At 37.2% G+C, this 21,349-nt stretch overlaps 2 protein-coding genes across 2 annotated transcripts; both read right to left on the bottom strand.

The window, feature by feature from the left end:
• Positions 1–501: 501 nt before the first annotated feature.
• Positions 502–7,222, bottom strand: LOC140819838 (uncharacterized). Its single transcript, XM_073180076.1, has 3 exons — positions 7,205–7,222; positions 5,247–6,354; positions 502–722 (listed from the first exon to the last, which is right to left on the bottom strand). The coding sequence occupies exons 2-3, from the start codon at positions 6,352–6,354 to the stop codon at positions 682–684; spliced, it is 1,149 nt and encodes a 382-aa protein (XP_073036177.1). The 5' UTR covers positions 7,205–7,222; the 3' UTR covers positions 502–681.
• Positions 7,223–9,452: 2,230 nt separating this feature from the next.
• Positions 9,453–21,128, bottom strand: LOC140820308 (probable serine/threonine protein kinase IRE4). The gene is made up of 17 exons (XM_073180655.1): positions 20,608–21,128; positions 19,364–19,455; positions 19,049–19,258; positions 17,587–18,813; positions 16,397–16,569; positions 16,067–16,310; positions 15,361–15,453; positions 13,778–13,918; positions 13,597–13,689; positions 12,821–13,010; positions 12,601–12,686; positions 11,938–12,026; positions 11,512–11,563; positions 11,369–11,425; positions 10,806–10,946; positions 10,250–10,324; positions 9,453–10,030 (listed from the first exon to the last, which is right to left on the bottom strand). Exons 1-17 carry the CDS (start codon positions 20,846–20,848, stop codon positions 9,947–9,949), a joined length of 3,288 nt encoding a protein of 1,095 aa, XP_073036756.1. The 5' UTR covers positions 20,849–21,128; the 3' UTR covers positions 9,453–9,946.
• Positions 21,129–21,349: the final 221 nt, after the last annotated feature.

Here is a 21,349-nt window from a genome sequence, read left to right as displayed (position 1 = left end):
GAGATATCGACGCAAAAATATCATGGCTTTTGCCTTTTCTTGTGATTTGGATATGTCATTTTATTTTATGGTCTCATTTAGACCCAATGACTCAAGATGCATTTGTACATCGAGAGTTCATGACATATAATTTTTCTCCGTAATATCAAGAGCAATGAATTCGAGTGTTGCCAAGTTTGACATGGTGGTACTAAAAAAAATTACGATGCATTTTATTAGTTAATGAATATTGCAATACAAAGTAATGAATAAAAAACAAGTACAAGAATTCGTAAAAATAAAGAAAACACACGAGGATGATATTTTCCGATAAATACAAGACTCGTGAGTATGATAACCAAAATAATTAAAAATAACCTTGAGAAAGCCATTTTTTTTTCCTTCGAAAATTTGATGAAGAATAATTGTTTAGAGAAGAAGAGAAAGTTGGAGTGATTGAATGTAGCGCCCTTACTCGAGCCACTACTAAACAGACTAATAAACATGCAACATTAAACTTAATGCCAACAATTAAACAGCGGAAACCAAATACTTAATCATCTTACAACCCAAATGGAAACAAAACAATAACAGCAGTCTTAAACGTTAATACAACCATAACAAATACAAAACATAACCCTGAACGAAAATACAGTAAACCACAGGAAACCTCCACTGGATCACCACCGAAACCCAACTGCTCTAGCCACTGCCCTGGTCGTCCGAACCGTCCAACCTAAGACCTGCCCCGTGGAATGGGGTGCCCAAGATGAAAACAAGGACGTGAGCGACAATCGCCCAATACGAGAATGTACGAGTATACAAACTGATATGATGCATGCAAAATGCAATATGCTCGGATATCAAGGATCAAGTCAAGAATCTCATGCTCAGTCTAGAGGCGCCTGAGTGTGTAGTCTCTGATCTGCCCTAGGCATGTTTTGGCTCCCACACTCATCATCAAGACGTGGACCTGCAATGTCCAGGTCATCAGAGCCCGCGGGTCCCGTCGGACACTGTAGCTCTCGATGCCCCATCGTCCACAATACAGAATAGGGCTGAGCGGCCCCAACAAACGAGGTATATCTCAAACGATATCAGGCTCAACATGATATGTCATGCATAATATGCCAAAGCAGTAAAACATGTATCATGCAACAGATAAATATGCAGCATATAAGTGTGTATACTACGCTTGGATATCTCAGTCAGTACATCACGTACCTCACTAAAACAATCTGACAGAAAGCTCTGAACCTAGACAATACCAACATAAAGAAATCACTAACAAACCAGATCAAACATGCTACAAAGATCTCCCTAATGATCCTTAAATCACTATCTAAGGATTTAGGGTTATACCTGCGTCCGTCGTTAGCCCGCTGATGATGTCTCGATCTCAGTTCACCGACCCCTCCTCGAGTCGATACTAGCTCCGAAACTTCTCGACACCAAAGTGCCCTCGATACTGGCTAGAAAACCTAAGGATAACTAGAACTCTCTCTCTGAAGAAATGCGGTGAAGGAAACAAAAGAATCGGCTTCCATTTATAGGCTGAAACTGGACTAGTTCACAAAATCCGAAACAATCTTATCTGCCACGTGTCAGAACCTCATTGGTCTAGTTGGATTTCTCGAGATAATGTAATCAGAGATAGATCGGATTATCCATTTTTTTTTTAAATTCGGTGGATACCAACAGCTTAATCCCGGATTATCAATTCCTTAATAATACTTAATTAGCAAATCATTATCTCTTAATTAATACTTAATTGAAAACAAAGATTCGGGTCATTACATCCTCCCCTCCTTACAAAGATTTCGTCCTCGAAATCAAAACTGAAGTACAATACAACTGAATAAAATACAACTCAAAACAAATGAGGATACTCTGAGCGCATACGACTCTCTAACTCCCAAGTCGCTTCTGCAGTACCTCGGCGTTGCCATTGCACTAGAACAAGTGGAATGGTCTTGTTTCTGAGCTTCTTCTCTTTCCTACCCAGGATTAAAAGCGGCTGCTCGACATAAGTCAAGTCTTCTTCAAGTTGAACATCTGTCGGACTAAGAACGTGCGACTCATCTGCTACATATCGTCGTAGCAACGATACATGAAAGACATTATGAATGCTGGACAGATACGGCGGTAAAGCCAATCGATACGCCAAATTTCCAACACATTCCAAGATCTCAAAAGGTCCGATGAATCTTGGGGCTAATTTTCCTTTGAGTCCAAATCTCATCACCCTGCGGAACGGTGAAACTTTAAGGAAAACTTTTTCCCCTGACTGAAACTGTAGAGGTCTACGCTTGGTATTCGCGTAACTCGATTGACGATCTTGTGCAGTTTTAATCTTCTTCTTGATCAATTCCACTACATCAATCGCTTGCTGCACTAATTCAGGTCCTTGCACTTGTCGTTCTCCTACTTCGTCCCAAAACAAAGGAGTACGACAACGTCTACCATACAAAGCTTCGAACGGAGCCATACCAATGCTGCTGTGATAGCTATTGTTATATGCAAACTCTACAAGCGGCAGATGATCATGCCATGCTGGTCCAAAATCCAAAGCACAAGCACGCAACATGTCCTCGAGTGTCTGAATAGTCCTCTCAGACTGACCATCGGTCTCTGGATGATAGGCAGTACTCAGACTCAATGTCGTTCCCAACGCTTTTTGAAAACTTCCCCAGAACCTTGAGGTAAAGCGTGGATCTCTATAACTGACTATACTTGTTGGCACACCATGATATTTAAGAACCTCTTGGATGTATAGTCTTGCCATGCGATCGAAACTATATTCCCGACTATATGGAATGAAATGTGCTGACTTAGTCAGTCGGTCCACAACAACCCAAATTGCATCACAATTCTTAGAAGACATCGGCAAGTGGGTGACAAAATCCATCGTTACATGCTCCCACTTCCACTCAGGGATAGGAAGATTCTGAAGTAATCCTCCTGGTCGTCGATGTTCAGCTTTCACTTGCTGACAAACTAAACACTTGGCTACAAACTGGTAAACACTTCTCTTCATACCTTTCCACCAAAACTTGGTCTTCAAATCCTTATACATTTTCATGCTTCCAGGGTGGATACTCAACTTACTCCTATGAGCTTGAGATAGAATCTCGTCTCTCAATTTAGAATCTTCTGGAACTACGATTCTTCCTGACAGACACAAGGTTCCATCTGTTTGGAACGCAAAGCCAGATGTGTTGTCTCCGTTAGCTAACCTTGCTAACTTTTCCACCTTGCTAACTTTTCCACCTTCGGATCAGAAAACTGAGCTTCTATGATTTTGGCATACAACATCGGTTCAGATAAAATGCTCGATACTCGAATGTGTTCCATTCCTTTCTTATGACGGAAGTGAAATCCCAGAGAACAACAATCTTGGATTACACTTGATATGAAACTTGTCTGAAGTGCAGATAATCTCACCTTGCGACTAAGAGCATCAGCTGTAAGATTTGCTGATCCTGGATGATACTTGATTTCGCAATCATAATCCTTTAACAAATCCATCCATCTTCTTTGGCGCATATTCAACTCTGCTTGAGTGAAGATATACTTCAAACTCTTGTGATCCGTAAAAATCTCAAATCTCTCTCCGTAGAGATAATGTCGCCAAATCTTCAAAGCAAACACAATCGCTGCCAATTCCAGATCATGAACTGGATAATTCTCTTCATGCTTCTTCAACTGTCTGGATGCATATGCAATCACATGACCATTCTGGGTTAAAACGCACCCAAGTCCTTGAAGTGATGCATCAGTGTACACAATGTACCCTCCTGATCCAGATGGCAGAGCTAAAACTGGTGCAGTTGTCAGACGTTGACGCAGTTCATTGAAACTATTTTCACAATCATGAGTCCATTCGAACTGCACATTCTTACACGTCAGTTGAGTCAATGGTTTGGCAATCTGAGAAAATCCTGAAATGAATCTCCGGTAATAACCTGCCAAACCTAGAAAACTTCTTATCTCTTGAGCTGATTCCGGTCGTGCCCAACTCAACACTACTTCGATCTTGCTAGGATCCACTGATATCCCATCTTTGGATATAACATGTCCCAAGAAGACAACTCTGTCGAGCCAAAACTCGCACTTGTTCAACTTAGCATACAGTTGGTGATTCCTTAAGGTTAGGAACACAATCCTTAAATGTTGTGCATGCTCTTCAAGGCTACGAGAGTATACCAGTATGTCATCAATAAAGACAATGACAAACTTGTCAAGATACTCCTGGAATACTCGGTTCATCAAATCCATAAATACTGCTGGAGCATTCGTCAAACCAAACGGCATCACTAGAAACTCGTAATGCCCATACCTTGTTCGAAATGCAGTCTTAGGGATATCACGTTGATGAACTCGAAGTTGATGATATCCAGACCGTAAATCGATCTTCGAGTACACTGAAGTCCCTTGCAGTTGATCAAACAAATCATCAATCCGTGGTAACGGATATTTATTCTTGACTGTTACTCGGTTCAACTGTCGATAATCTATGCAAAGCCGCATAGACCCATCCTTCTTTTTAACGAACAACACTGGTGCTCCCCAAGGAGACACACTGGGTCTAATGTACCCTTTGTCCAGAAGATCTTGCAACTGTTGTTTCAACTCTTTCATCTCTGTTGGTGCCAATCTATAAGGCGCTCTGGAGATAGGTGCGGTTCCTGGTACCAACTCTATCTCCGCTTCCACTTCCCTCTCTGGAGGAAATCCAGGAATTTCATCGGGGAAAACATCAGGAAATTCATCGACAACTGGAATGTTCTTCACATCGATTACATCCTTCGATACGTCAATAGCATAAATGAGGTATCCTTCTCCTCCTTTTACTAAAGCCCGTTGTGCCTTTACAGCAGACACTACTGGCATTGGAGGTCGAGCTCCCTCACCAAAGAAGAACCAATTCTCGTCTCTTTCTGGACGAAACTGAACGAGACGTTGATAACAATCTACCGTCTCTCTATACTTAGTCAATAGGTCGATTCCCATAATACAATCGAAATCTTCCATAGCCAATATCATCAAATTGGCAGACAAGTAATTTCCTTCAAACTCTAGCAAACAGTCTACTACAAGTCGCTTAGCTAAAACCTCTTGTCCCATCGGTGTAGACACCGACAACAAAACATCTAATGACACGTAGGGTATTTTATGCTTCTTAACAAACATTGATGCTATGAATGAATGCGATGCCCCAGTGTCAATCAATACATATGCAGGAATACCACATAAAAGAAAATTACCCGCAATGACTCTCTCGTTATGCTCCTCAGCTTGCTCTTGGTTTAAGGCAAACACTTGCCCCTGAACTCGTGGGCGTTGCTGAGATCCTTGCGATATTCCTCCACGACGAGAACCTTGAGCAGGAAAACCTTTCTGTTGAACAGTGGCCTCAGACTGTTTTCCACTATAAGACCCTGTCATAGAACCTCCGCCTCCACTCTGATTCTCCAAATTAGGGCAATCCCTCTTCATGTGACCAAAACCACCACAATTGAAACATGCACCTGTTGCTCTTCGACAATTCTCCGTCGGGTGATTGCCTCCGCAGTGGCCACATTGCATCTTTTTCCTACCAAAGCTGTGCACCCCTCCAGAACCGGAAGAAGAAGAAGATGCAGACTTCTTGAAAGACTGACCCCTTGGTCCCAACGAACTAGAACTTTTGCTAGCTTGCATAGCCTTCCTCCTAGCAATACTGATCTCGGCTTGACGACAACGATTCACTAATCCTTCGTACGAAGTAGGATCATCACAGACAGAAACCCGATCAAAAATCTCCTGGTTCAAACCATTCAAAAAGTGAGAATATTTTGCTGCAGAATTCTCACTGATGTGAGGAGCATACGGCAACAGATCCGTAAAACGCTTCTGATAATCCTCAATGTTCGAATCTCCTTGCTTAATGGTCAACAGTTCCATCTCCTTCGCCTGGCGAAGAGCTGGCGGAAAGTGATGATTGATGAAGGCCTGACGGAAATGTTCCCAACGAATCCGCCCATGCTGCTGAACTAGAATGGCAGAAACAGGTTTCCACCATTTCCGAGCTTTTCCTTGGATCATGAAATCAGCTACCTCCATCTTCTCATCCTCGTCATAGTGCAACACTCGAAAACACTGCTCCATGATATCAACCCAAGCTTCAGCAACATCAGCATTCTCATCTCCGGTCAACGGTGGAGGTCCAATCTTCATGAAATCCATAATGTTGACACGGTTCCTACGTCTCCTTTCATCATGATCTCGGTGACGCCTTCCGTCACGATCTCTACGACGATGTTCTCGGCCAGCCTCATCGTCGCCATAACGGCCATGTCCCACACTACCGTGACTGCTTCCATCTCCTGACATCTGAAAGGAAACTAAAATCAACCTCTAAATCCTCAAAACAAAATTACAAATGTCCCAAAAATCTTTGCATGCTCTGATACCACCAAATGTAGCGCCCTTACTCGAGCCACTACTAAACAGACTAATAAACATGCAACATTAAACTTAATGCCAACAATTAAACAGCGGAAACCAAATACTTAATCATCTTACAACCCAAATGGAAACAAAACAATAACAGCAGTCTTAAACGTTAATACAACCATAACAAATACAAAACATAACCCTGAACGAAAATACAGTAAACCACAGGAAACCTCCACTGGATCACCACCGAAACCCAACTGCTCTAGCCACTGCCCTGGTCGTCCGAACCGTCCAACCTAAGACCTGCCCCGTGGAATGGGGTGCCCAAGATGAAAACAAGGACGTGAGCGACAATCGCCCAATACGAGAATGTACGAGTATACAAACTGATATGATGCATGCAAAATGCAATATGCTCGGATATCAAGGATCAAGTCAAGAATCTCATGCTCAGTCTAGAGGCGCCTGAGTGTGTAGTCTCTGATCTGCCCTAGGCATGTTTTGGCTCCCACACTCATCATCAAGACGTGGACCTGCAATGTCCAGGTCATCAGAGCCCGCGGGTCCCGTCGGACACTGTAGCTCTCGATGCCCCATCGTCCACAATACAGAATAGGGCTGAGCGGCCCCAACAAACGAGGTATATCTCAAACGATATCAGGCTCAACATGATATGTCATGCATAATATGCCAAAGCAGTAAAACATGTATCATGCAACAGATAAATATGCAGCATATAAGTGTGTATACTACGCTTGGATATCTCAGTCAGTACATCACGTACCTCACTAAAACAATCTGACAGAAAGCTCTGAACCTAGACAATACCAACATAAAGAAATCACTAACAAACCAGATCAAACATGCTACAAAGATCTCCCTAATGATCCTTAAATCACTATCTAAGGATTTAGGGTTATACCTGCGTCCGTCGTTAGCCCGCTGATGATGTCTCGATCTCAGTTCACCGACCCCTCCTCGAGTCGATACTAGCTCCGAAACTTCTCGACACCAAAGTGCCCTCGATACTGGCTAGAAAACCTAAGGATAACTAGAACTCTCTCTCTGAAGAAATGCGGTGAAGGAAACAAAAGAATCGGCTTCCATTTATAGGCTGAAACTGGACTAGTTCACAAAATCCGAAACAATCTTATCTGCCACGTGTCAGAACCTCATTGATCTAGTTGGATTTCTCGAGATAATGTAATCAGAGATAGATCGGATTATCCATTTTTTTTTAAATTCGGTGGATACCAACAGCTTAATCCCGGATTATCAATTCCTTAATAATACTTAATTAGCAAATCATTATCTCTTAATTAATACTTAATTGAAAACAAAGATTCGGGTCATTACATTGAATGTGTTTGTGAGATCATATTTATAGGACAAAAACTAGCTGTTTTGTTACCGTTATGACCGTTGGTGTAAAAAAAAATGTATGTATTTGTATAATTTTATGGTAATAATATGATGTATATAATATTATTCAGGTTTAAATAATTATGTATAACATATAACATTATTTAATGATGTATCATAAGGTATTTTGTTTAAAAACTTTATAGGCTCTTATACTTGTCGTATCCTTTACAGGGAGTGTGAGATGTCGTCTTAACATCCTTCCAGGATTTATAACAAGTTTTCTGAAAAATTTATTTTTATTATTTCTGATCTTTGTTATATAATAATATCATATTATATATTAAATATATACACAATAAATAAATAAACAGTAAAATAAATATTATTATTTTTGTTACTTTTTTCTTCTATTTTAGAGTTTAGAAAAAATATGGAGGATTTTTAGAGCTCGTGTTGATAACGTGTTATTAAAAAATAAAACTTTATGGTAAAAAAATAAAAATATCAAACTCTCAAAATTTAAAAACTACACACTTTATAATATTTTTCTCTCAGTTCAATTGTGATTTTATTCACAAATTGGAGATCTATTTATAGAATTTCTTTACAAATAATTTAAAAATAAATTCATCATTACATACATCATCACACACTAATTTTCAATATTTACAACTTTTATTTTCAACATTGAAATATTCAACAATTATTTTTCAACATTCAAAACATATTTTTCAACATGTAATTGTTAAGATGCATGTGAAATTATATCCTTAATGTTAGGTCTTTTAATTTATGTACTATATAATTTTATGTGAGATATACATAGTATATATAGATATATGCATGTGTTATAGTGTATTTATTTCTGTATGAATTTAATTTAATTTAATTATTAATAATAATCATTAATGTACTCAATGTATATTATATTATTTGTGACGATTTTTTGGCCTTTTTTCCCAAATTTCTTGATTTGTAATTTCTATAAATTGTTTTTTTTTATAAATTTTGCAGATCTGGTCTTCTGATTCAACTTTCTAAAGTCACGCTTCAAACAAGTTTTATTTCATATATATGTGCATATGTTTTGGAAATATATAGATATATGTATTATAGATAACACAATTATAAAGGTTTTATACTACATATAATTGTGTTAGATGTGTACACGCAATATAAATAGTTCATATAGATATATGCATGTGTTGTAGTGTATTTATTTCTGTATGAATTTAATTTAATTATTAATGTACTCAATGTATATTATTTGTAACGATTTTTTTGCCTTTTTCCCCAAAATTTCTTGATTTGTAATTGCTATAAATTGTTTTTTTTTTTTTTGGGTTTAATTTTGCAGATCTGATATTCTGATTCTAACTCATGATTCAAACAAGTTTTCTTTCATATATATTCTGCCATAAAACTTATTCATTAAATCAATCATTACATAAATTAAATCAGTTCAATTAGTTGGAATAAATTTTTTAAATTAAAAATGTATTAAATGTTAATGGAATGATGATGTAATCAACTAATGTGTTAAAGTTGAGCGCGTGATAATTAAATTTAAGATGATCATAATATAATTATTTTTAAACTTTAATTAATGTAAAAGTCAAGTCATGCAGGGAGCACACACATTGAATCCCCATTTTCACACCAAATCATGCATAATTGTGCTGAAAGCATATGGTAAGTAATAATATTACAATCATCCTTTCAAAGGAAAATTCACTCAATATACTATATTACATATTCATTACCATTTTATTTTGGAGTCATCCCTTCATCGAATTTACGCGTCTCATGTTTTGAGACGGCATATGCAATAAGAAGCTTAATAAAATGATTTGGATAAAAAAGTTAAGGGTAAAAATGAATTCCATTCTTTCTAATGTGCATGAAGCAACATAAAATTGTTGTTGAGCTGAACTACATATGTATATCTGAGGTAGCACAATCGGTGGACTTTTGTCCATCTACTCTACTGGTATTAGAAATTCAATAATCTCCTATAATATTTTTGTACATCCCTCTGGCGGCCTACTTTATATATTAGGTCTTAGTTCTAAGCTATTTGCGAACGGCTAAATGACTTCTGTACAGACTTTTTCGTCCTCTAAATGAATAATGAGCGGCGAAAATCAAGAGATCGGGGAGATCACGAACCTTTGCATGGAGATGATGAATCCTTTCCACTTTGTAGGAGCACATCATGATTGATTGATGCCAATTGTGATAAATTCTGCAGAATATTTTTGTGATTCAACTGTGTATCAATCAATACAAGAGTACTCGTATAAAGAAAAACCAAACATCGTGGGAAGGCCTGCAGTACATAAATGAAGTTTGATCCACATTTAATGGATGAATCAGGATCACGGAATTGAACTTAATATTGAAACAGATCGATCAAGCATGTTGACGAAGGAGACTTGAGAAGCAAGAGGATGAGAAGACCAACCTTGAAAGAGAAATTAATCAATGAAAGATCAAGCGGAGAGCTGAACTCAGCTAGATCACCACATTCATCCATGTTCTGATACAAAAATGAAACAAAAAATATTTAAGATGATGATCACCACTGCAAATATATTCTGTGAGGATGACCTCTTGCATGTTAGCAATGTAATAGTGTAAGAAGAGTCGTGAAAGATACAACTATAAATGCCATGATTTCTGAATGATATTGTGCTTTTTTGGTCATGAATTTGCATACGAACAAAAGAATGTAAAACTCTAACTAAACCCTTGGAATATGCAATCTGAATTTCAGTTCAATCATCTTTTCACCTGAAGTTGCGTTATTTCCCCATGAAACTAAATTTTAACATTTTCGCAACCACGGGTCAAGAGTTACTGAGAAACTCATCGAGAACACATAAAGTTTGATGGAAAAGAATGCTAAAATAAGAAGTCAGAAATTTAGATAAAAAGCTTTCAAGTTAAAGCCAATGGATGATTAATTTTTCTTCAGTGGATATGAGTTTTAATTTCGAGCATTGAGTAACATAATTTACCTCGGGTCCAGAATTTGAGTGCAATTCAGAACTTTCAGAGGTTGAATCCAAAGAAATTTCATCATGTATTCCAGTTGAGTTATATCGCGAGACAAAATAACTGGTGTCATCGATGCTGTCAGGTTGTGGTACAAAAGCAGCCTACAGGAACATAAATGGATAATAAGTACACAGAATGATAAAAAAAAATGCTAATTTTGACAAAAACAGCAACCCAATTTCCCATATGACTAGAAGACTGATCGAGAAACTATTTGAAATTCTTAAAGGGGAACGTCAATGGCTCTTCTTCGAGGAGTAAACAGCATTTGCAAGAAAAATTTTGAACTGAGCGCTGTTCAAATGCAAAGAGTAAACAAGCATTGTAATCTAGAAAGCTCCTTTGCAATCGAATATATAATTTTAAATGCAAATCTTGAAAACCAGGATTGCTCTACAAGAATTTGGCTTCCTACTACCGCTGAGAACAGGACTTTGGATGTACAATGGACAGCATTACATAAAATGAATGCAGTGTGTAAATAACATTATCACAATCCAACATATGTGAGCTGGTGTTCCACCTTTTGTAAAGCAAGATTATCCCAGTCCACTCCGGAGAAAAAGGGATGTGCTTTCACCTGAGAGGAAATGGGGAAACAAAAGTGTTTATCATTTTGCATATTATGATGATCAGAAAACACTATTATGGTTCAATTTATGATACCTCTGACGCTCCTTTTGCTCCTAAACGTAGATTTGGATCGTGAAGAAGAAGCCTGTCAGAAATACGTGTAACAATTCGGCAATGAACACAAAAAGACAGAAAATAAGTGCACAGAGACAAAGTGGCAAAGTAGGGAGGTGATTACTTACTTCAGTAAGGGGTCTCATATTCACTAAGTATCGTGGAGTTAATCTAAAGTTACCCATTAAGTTTATTATTTTATTCTATCAAAGAATATTGATGCATTTTTGCTCTTTTTAAAATAAAAACAAGGATCAAATTCCTGCTACGATCACAGTCCAGGTCATCGGCATTTGAACTAGAAGCTGCTATTATAGGAGTGCTAAGAAACTAGAATGACAGGGCTAACTCTCCAAATCTCAATATACATGTAAATGGCGCTCATCTTTAATCATATTTACAAACCTGTCAATCAGATCTTGGGCCTCAAAAGACATATCTGTTGGAACAGATGGCCAGGGGATTTTTCTGTTGAGAATGTTGTCAAAAATAATCTGTCAAAGCATGAAAATGACCAAATGTAAGGAGAATGAAACAAACATTCTTACCGAAAACAATTAAGCAATATACATAGAAAGATGAACAAAACAGTGCCGTCACAGAGAGGAAATTAATCGAACAAAAATTAAATTCAGAAGCAATACATAATAAAAAAGAAGTAACGGGACCATTACGAGTCCGAGTATAGGAATTGATCCGTTATGGAGGCAATGAATTTCCAGACTAGATTTGAGTAGTCATCAGTCTTATTAGAAATAGATTGGATGCTGAATGCTCCGTTTGTCCAATTTAAAAAGATACATAGAGGACTCTAAATTTGAAGTCCTGATATCACAGGATAACAGCGGATGTTATACAACCGGACTGTGTTTACATATTCAAGGAAGATATTAAAAATGGAAACTAAAATAACTACTGCTAGCTCTTCAATTTTTTCACAGTACAAGACAAATCATGTTTATACTATTTGGTCATCTATAGACCACTGCTAAAATGGAAAGCATATAGACTGCAGCAATTGGTAAAGGTAAATGCAATTTACAAATTTAAGATCCAAATCATCAAAACCTCTGGATGATCAGCAGTGAAAGGTGGAATTCCAGTAATAAATTCAAAGAGGATAATTCCCACAGACCACCAATCTGAGGCATAACCTGCAGGTGAATCCAAAAGGTAACATCAGCAAGCAAACACATATTTTCCTTCACTCAGCATGTTAGTGTCGAAAAGCTGAAGATGTGCTAAAGAAACAGAGGACTGTCAGCACAAAAGAATATATTTTCCTTACCATGTTCTGTGCCTAGAAGAATTTCAGGTGCCAAGTAGTCCGGGGTGCCTACAGCTGATTGATGACTATCCTCTGAATCAGTATTGAGCCGACCGTGCATTTCTGGGCCTTCAAATGTCTTGATCTCTGGTCCAGATAAATCAGTGGTGCAATTCATGAGGCCAATTTTTGATAGTCCGAAATCTGTTAGCTGATCAAATGGTTCGGGATTTAGTGAAATGATCATGAAAAACATAAAATGGAATAGGTAGGCATTTAACACACATTCTATTGACATCTTCACAATTAAGATTCTGTCATTATATTTTTAGTATGTTAGTCCTCTGAAATGAGGAATAAGAATGATAAAATTGAGGAGAGCCCAGGTTGAGAGTTTATAAGAGGTCATAACTTATAATCGGCAAATAAAATCGTACAATCAAAGTCGTCATAAAAATGTTATGTCTTTTTTCACAACCATCATTCTCTAGGATCTGCATCGATGAAGTCTTTGGAGCAGATATTGTACAGTAGTCCATGGAAACAAGGAGGTGACTGCATCACCATTGTCCTTCATGACTCAGGTGGGAATAACAATGAATGAATTAACTGTTGATTATCGCAACAGAGTTTAATCATTGTTACAAAGTAAGTTTTCCGCAGGAGAGAGATTAAACCGTGAGGCATATTCGCAAGTCCTATTGTCCTAACCAATATATCATATACTGTTGTACTCATACATCAACAGATGTTACAAAAAAGTGCTATGATTTTAGTCTCTCAATTGTCCACAATACCTTGATGTGTCCATCATGTGCAATTAAAATGTTATCTGGTTTCAGATCTCGATGCACTATTCCAAGAGAATGAAGGTATTCCAGAGCAAGAACCTGCAACATACCACAAGTATGTCCACAAGCTGTCAATAGGATCCACACAAGAATTTAGATAAGTCATAAAATATCTGCAAAGCAGTACCAGTTCCGCAATATAGGTACGAGCTACCACCTCTTCAAGACAGCCAACTTTCCTCAGCAAAGAGTATAAATCTCCACCATTGAGATACTCCATTACCAGATAGAGGTGGTCTGTACTTGTAAATGAGTAAAAAAATCGAACCTGCAGCATCAAATAGCATAATTCTGACAGGTTCACACACTTTCTTGCTAGACAAAAGATAAAACTGTAAGTGGATTGTTACGAGTCAAATAATATATGCTAGACATGTGATTATCAAAATTACCAGGTAGATCTTTGACAAGATTTAATGGTGATTCTTAGTTTAGAAAAGATTTCCTTCCACATTCACTCCACTGTATTTTCACCACTATCAAAAGGTAATGGTTGTAATCTAATCTAAGATATCAGTCAGAGGGTGGATTCTCTAGATATTAACGTGGATATAAGACTTTATGATCAACGGAGTAAAACTCATATTTTACTGCATTCTCTATTCACTAGATCTCTACTACTCTGGTATCAAAGTGGGAATCCCAACCTACAGGTTTTTCGTTTGTATTGTCTAAATATCTATGGCTCCCAAAAAACAAAAAACCCCACCAGGTTGCTGTTCACAACGTCAAATGTATGATAACCACACCAAAAACCACTAATCTTGGATACTGTTCACGTGAACAGCCATCACATGGTGTTAAGAAAAAGAAAACACGATTCTACCTACTATCTGTCCTTGCTGCAAGTAGAACAGCCAATGATTTTAGATTCTACCTGTTACGGACCTGTTATTAGTGTACCACCCAAATTCAAACAACCCAAGAGTCACAAACCTTAGAACGATGGCAATAAATAAATATGTGAGGGAGCAGAGTAAATTTTTTATTCTGTTCATTTCTTTGCTTGAGTGTTTACTAACTTGTGCCAGGGACTAGCTTTGGCTAGGGTACCGAGATTATCTCTGGGATATTTTTCATTGTAATTCTCCTTTATCATTATATATATATATATCGTGGTTGCAACACTATCAATCTGATCTACCCTTTGTGAGCCCAATAGAGATCGTGGGCTACTACTCAATTTAAATCCCTACTTGTCTGCTCTTCATTTTCTCTTATTTTTGATACAACATCATGCAAGCTTCAATTCAAATTTCCATGTTCAAGTTGAGAGGGAGTAACATAAATCATAGATATTATGCAGAATCAGATCTCATATTATTAAGGTTATAATGTATATTAATATGACTTAATTGTGATATAGGTTTAGCGAAGATTTTCCACCATGTTTATCCAAATGCATTTGCACCTATATATAAAGAGAAACTAAGAGAAATTAAGAAAAATTTAGCCTTTTGAGCTGTGTGTTATGGATGTAGATCTTTACTGCTGAATCACGAAAATCTTGTGTTATGTTGAATTTTCTCGTCACAATATTTCTATTACCTGAAATTCAACTTGATGTTTGGACTTGGGATTACCAAGGATAAATTATAGTCGATAACATACTTGTAGACACTTAGAGTAAAATGCATTTGGTAAATATAACAAAATTTCATTTCACTATAAGCTGATTTAGATGATAACTTAATCAAAATGAGGCATTACCACAAAAGGGTTCCGCACTGTAATCAATATATTACGCTCAGCCAGTATGCGCTCGATATCATTTTTTCGTAGGATGTCCAGTTTCTTGAGCACCTGCATTAGCAACAGATAAAATGATCGTTAAACAAATACTCAACTGGAAATTTAGTACAAAGAAGAGAAAACGTGGAGTATCTATAAAATCGAAATGTTTAGCGGTTGTCCAACATGGGTAAGTGAAAAATCATTGTCACTCGGTAATTTATAAGTAACATGTTGCTCGTTGTGGTCGCAATGTATAGGCAAACAGGAAATGTGAGCTTAAACATTTACTAGATAATACCAAATCATAATTTGCAGTTGATTAAACCCCTTTTCCAAAAGAACTGTACAGAGACTGGTTACAGTTGCCAGTGCTAAAATTTAGGAAGACGAGAGGACAAAGAGCAACTGGCTTTTGAATGAACAAAGACACGGTGTTTTGAAGTTTCTCTCAGCTACAATGCAGGCTCAAAGGTACACCTATTTAGCTTTTAGGCTGGTTGCCATACTTAATACAAGCATTACACAAGTATTTCACAAATTACTATCAATCAAATATAGTCAGGCAACCCATAAATTATAATGACAAGGTATAATCTCCCCCAATTTGCTGCTTAATGGTGTGAGCATGGATTTACTGAGTTATCATCTGCAGCATTAGAAGGTTATCATCTGAACCATATACCTTGATAGCAAATAAATCCCCAGTAGTTCGCTTTCGAGCCAGAAATACTTTGCCATAAGCTCCTCTGCTGATAGGTTTGATAATAACAAAATCATCTATACTAATACGTTCTTTATGCGTCCTATGTGAAGGAGTAGATGTTGTACTACTCTGAGATGTACTATCAAACAATGATCTGGAGCTTTCTGGATGTGGTACATCATTAGCATCGTCCACTAGGTTGCAAGCAAGAATGTATTTCTCCCTGCATATCAAGGAAACAAATGCTGGTTACTGCAGCACACATTAATGTTAATCCTGTAGTCTCAGTTATCCTGTCAAACATACTACCTCAGAAGGCTTTCAATTCGGCTACCAAATGTATCCACCAAAAGTGCCTTATGCTTAGAATGTAGCAAAATGTCCTGTAGGTCTTGCATACAGTCAAGTAAAAACTCATGGGATCCTTCTTCTGAAAGATCAGTCTCAGCCACACACCGGGCAATATCAGCCAGGTCAATTATCTGAAAACAAAACGATGAAGTATAATTGTATAAGCATTCCAGGATAAACTGTTATTTAGATTAAATTCATACATAAATTGCATCTCCAATGTATGTCACATTTCATTCATTAAAAGGAAAATGATCTGATATTAAAATAAAAGACATCCCTTAAAAGTTTCAGATATTTAGAATGAATGATGAAAACCAATTAATTATGATTCAGGTGAGCGAGAAAATTAAGGACATGTGTAAATAAGAAACATGTAAAATATATCTTCCTAACAGAGCACAATAAAAACAATCAAAGGAAAATATTGTTATCATTTCTTTTGTATACAAACATCTAGCCGTACAACCAGTTCTGCAATATTGCCTTTTATAGAGGATTGATGCCCCTGAAAGAATCAAATGACCACACTAATTAAACTAGGCATAAATTCACAAGAATGGTAGCATAAATCCTTTTGGTGAGAAAAAACCAAGTAGATAGATCTCATCTGATCTAGAACAGCTGAGCTTTGTAAGGAACATTAAGATTTGATACTTTTGTTTGTTACAGCCTGATCCCCCATTATTTGATAAATTCTTGAGGAGGTAGTGGGATGAAAGCCCTTCTATATAAGCATTACTTTGTCCATTTTATCCATATTTTCCTTAATTAAAGACCTAACAGCATGTGCCCAAGCGCTGCAAGAATGAATCGACACAAATGATTTTCCAGAGTTCAAACTACAATGATGTATGTGCTCCAGCTTTGGCTAATCCTGTAGCAAACATTAAAAATAAGCTGTAAGGTTATTTCTAGTGATATCAATGTCTATCGTAGAGCGATCTGTCTGCTAAACCTAGCCAAAATCCAGTGGTGTTCTTAGGTGAATTATAATTCAATAGGGAAAAAATGTTAATTCTTTCAAATTCTACACCCGATATAACATAATATATTCTGAAAACTTCAGCATAAATTGTTCATCATTTAGGCATCTACTCTTTATCAGCATTCTTTAAACAGCAAAAGATTGGCTGAGGAAGACAAACCTGTTGCAAGTCGTCTTGTTCGGACAAGTTATTTTGATCTATCCAAAAAATTTCAAAATTACTTGCCCTAGGACTGTTTGTGGATGACGCTGATGTCATGCTTCCATTTGAGGATGGAGGGCCACATTGGTTTACAAATTTTCCCAAGTGGCTCTTCAAGTTCACTGAGTTTGCTAGATGCGAATCTTCAATGCAGGCAGTATCCATCTCATGCAGATCCTCCAGCATTCCATCCATACCTTTACTTCGCCACTCACTGCACTTTGGTGAATTACTTTCTGATGTTGCTGGAAATTTTGCAGCCTGCAACCTCAAAATATCTGGGTTTACATGAGTTTCATGATTGCTAGAATTGCGCAGTTCTAACAAGTGTTCTAGTAACTCAGCAAGCTTAAAGAGACGGTCGTCCACATCTAAACGTTTTGAAACACATTTATCAGCATAAGCGCATACATAGGAATGAGGCTCCAAATGAATAGAAGGAACTAGCTCTTCACATATTCGGCATATCACTAGATTAGAATCCTCTAACAAGTTCTCGTGCTCCCGGTTTATTTGACACCCACCATCCACGCCATGGAATTTGTTAACAACTGAAAGAAGATCAGGCTGCAAATTTGAAGGAGGTGTATTTTTACCAACGGGCATGTAATTCGTTCCTAAATGAGATTCCTCCTCATGAAGAGGCAACTCAGAGCTGCCGTCAATTGCCCAAGAAGGAACGCCAGTTTGAGCTTTTCCCCGTAACTTATGCTTAGCATCACCCTTCAACTTCAAAACAGTGCCAGCATCAGAATCTTCAAATCCTCTATTTGCAACCCAACTCTTGTCAACAGACGGGATCCTTTCTAAACATTCCATGACTTTGTCGAGTGATCTTTCATGGACCGAACCATCATCTGTATCAAAATGCAACAACCTTGTGCACCGAGTCAATATAAAAAGGATGCGTGTAAATAGTACTTTTAGTGGTTCTGCTTCACATTTCAGTCTCTTTTCAGTCAAATCTTGGACAATCGCTTCACATTTAGTACGAAAGTCTATCGAACTCATATCAACACATTGTTGAGCAAGACCAGAAAGTTCCTCTGCCATTTTATATTCACCCGGTGTTACAAAATCAGATTTTTGCAGAATATCATGCATTTCTCGCAAAAAAAATCCCAACTCAATGTCCACAATTTGTTTTGCAGTATCAAATCTCGAGTGAAGTGATCCCAAGAGCTCCTAAATGTCATGCAAAAGGACAATAAATATCATTGAAATTATAAACACAAAAAAGTATCACACTAACAACAGTGTAGACAGTCGATAGTATCCAGAAGTCAAAGTAGTTATTTTACCGAAAATACCGTATAGGCTCAATTTGACAAGAAGGAAATAACTTTGGCAGTTTGGCTATCCTAATAAGCACAAAACAATAGATCAGAACAAAAAAAATTGAAATTAATGTTATATGTACCTTCAAATCATTGAAACTATGAGCCCTTGGATTCACGGAGTGAATGCTGCCCGTCGGACCCAATTCATGTGAAAAACTTTTTAAACCTTTAGGTACTCTTTCTGTTGATGTATTTCCAAGTGAAAACTCCTTTTTAGAAGAATTCTTCTGCCCCTTCTGAAATTTTCTTCTGATCATTTCTTTGTCGGGCATGTTGCAAGCTGATGTGGACTGTCAGATTTGTTGCATGTATGAGCAATTCAGTGCCGACTAGAAAGGAAAAAAAAAACAAAAAACTTCTTCTTTCAAACCCATATCATTCTCCTAATGCCTCACCTTGATCCTTGTAAAATCACCCAAAGTTTGGTCAGGATCCTTAAACAAGGACGAAGAGAACCACCGAGCTATCTTCCTTCCTTTCCGGAGTCCTGCCCCAAAGTAATTTCAGGTAATTTGTTTTTCTATTGAAGAATTCAGTAAGAAAATTGGATTAGCTCTAGTGCATGCATACAGACAATCGCAAGAATGCACGTGTGTGGGTGTGTGTGTGAGAGAGAGAGAGAGAGTAGAGAGATAGAGATAGAGATAGGGAGAGAGACTTTGGAGAACTACCAGGTATGCAGTCTATTTTCCTCATTTAAACATAATTTCAATGCCTAAAATTTTAAGATCCCAATAATTGTAAATGTGATTTTTGTATCTTGATTACATTCATATCAAATATCTGATTAGGTGTAATCTCATTAAATGAGAATCGCACAAGGCAGATTGCCTGAATTTGTACACAGCTTTAGTTTAAGACAATTATCTCACCTCAACTTTTATCTTTGTTTTAAGGTGAATGAGGGCACATTGTCCTAGTCATGTGCGTTTAAAAGACACTTGCTTACTTCACTTTTTTCTATGGGCACCCACTTTACAAACCTCTTATATATCATCAGAATCCTAAAAGTTTTATTCATTTTCGACTCATAACTGATTAAGTCTCCGTGTCCTAGCACCATATTTGAAAAAGTGTATCCCACTTCTATACTGACAAGTCAAAAACAGTACCACTGTCTTGTGTACTGTGAACTTAAAAATCAAAAACAGCGAAAATTCATCGTAAAAAATAAATCAAATGAGGTCAGCAACAGCAATAATCCCAATAACAAAACTGTCCCATAAAGAGCAAGTTTTGTTATTATATTTCTAATGGAACAACCCACTACCTCAAATCTAACTTTTTGATTGCTACAGCCATGAGTCCTTGGACCTCATTATCACTTACCAAACAGGATTATAAAATAATAGTAACAGTTCGAATCAAATTTCTCAATGATCATTGATTCAACAATACATTGAATGTGGATAAACTTTTAGTTAATTACACAAAGAATTCCAAATAGAGTCCGGTCTTCATCTCAAAAAATTCAATCTTCAAACGCAAATCCCAAATTAAGGCAAACATAGTAAAAAAACAATTTAAAAACATGGGAAAAAGATCGCTAAACTTACAAAAACGGAATAAAAATTAAAATCACGTTCCACACATGCGAAAAATAAAAAATAAATAAATAAATAAAAATAAAAATCCGAACCTTCTTTAGGATGAAAGAATTTCACGAGCCCTTTATCGACAACCTTAGGTCTCTGCTTCCTAAACGTCTTAGAAATCGAAGCTCCAGCGGATGGAGACTCACTGTACTGATCCGAATCCTCAGCTCCCGAACTCACCCTTTCACGAGACACGATCCTCCGAGTCCTGATTCTGTTCAATCCGGTGGGAATCCCGACTTCCGGCAAGTACTCCGCCGCACCGTTCCGGTTCTGAACCGCCATTTTTGACCCCGTCAAACCGAACTACTCAGTAGAAAGCTTCCGGAATTGGGAATCTGTGAGGTGTTGGAGAAGAATTAGTGAGCTGCCAAGTGGTGAAAAATCTCAACTGAAAAACGGATTTTCCGGTGTAGAAGAGTTTGAAATGAATCAACGAGTAAACAAAATTGGATTTCGTTTATATCTTTTTGTTCAAATTTGTGGTGAAATTGAGGAAGAAAGAGGAAGTGAATGGCGTCGGTTTTTGAATATTCTCCAGCACTAAAAGATTGATTTCATTACTTATCAAGTATTTAAATATCATTATCAATATTAACAATTCATGTCTTCGAATTATTATCGAGGTTCTAAAAAGAATGAAGCGTCCTAAACCACATATATCGAGCTCCAAGTATGTTTTACGAGTCGTATTTGTAAGACGAATCTCTTATTTGGGTATCAATGAAAAGGTATTACTTTTTATGCTAAGAGTATTACTTTTTATTGTGAATATCAGTAGGGTCC

This window comes from Primulina eburnea, chromosome 18 (genome assembly GCF_022965805.1).
Source record: "Primulina eburnea isolate SZY01 chromosome 18, ASM2296580v1, whole genome shotgun sequence".
NCBI classification, from domain to species: domain Eukaryota; kingdom Viridiplantae; phylum Streptophyta; class Magnoliopsida; order Lamiales; family Gesneriaceae; genus Primulina; species Primulina eburnea.
This window is presented reverse-complemented; position numbering and strand designations above follow the sequence as displayed.

Bases quoted from the DNA above. Each gene is read 5' to 3' on its own strand.
- LOC140820308 (XM_073180655.1), bottom strand. From the start codon at position 20,848: ATGGCGGTTCAGAACCGGAACGGTGCGGCGGAGTACTTGCCGGAAGTC. The intron at 19,456-20,607 runs GTTCGGATTTTT...ACTTTGGGGCAG, and splicing joins ATTCTTTCATCCTAAAGAAG to GACTCCGGAAAGGAAGGAAG. The intron at 18,814-19,048 runs GTACATATAACA...CATGACATTTAG, and splicing joins ATAGTTTCAATGATTTGAAG to GAGCTCTTGGGATCACTTCA.
- LOC140819838 (XM_073180076.1), bottom strand. From the start codon at position 6,354: ATGTCAGGAGATGGAAGCAGTCACGGTAGTGTGGGACATGGCCGTTAT. The intron at 723-5,246 runs GTAATTTTCTTT...TCCACGGGGCAG, and splicing joins TAACGAGAGAGTCATTGCGG to GTCTTAGGTTGGACGGTTCG.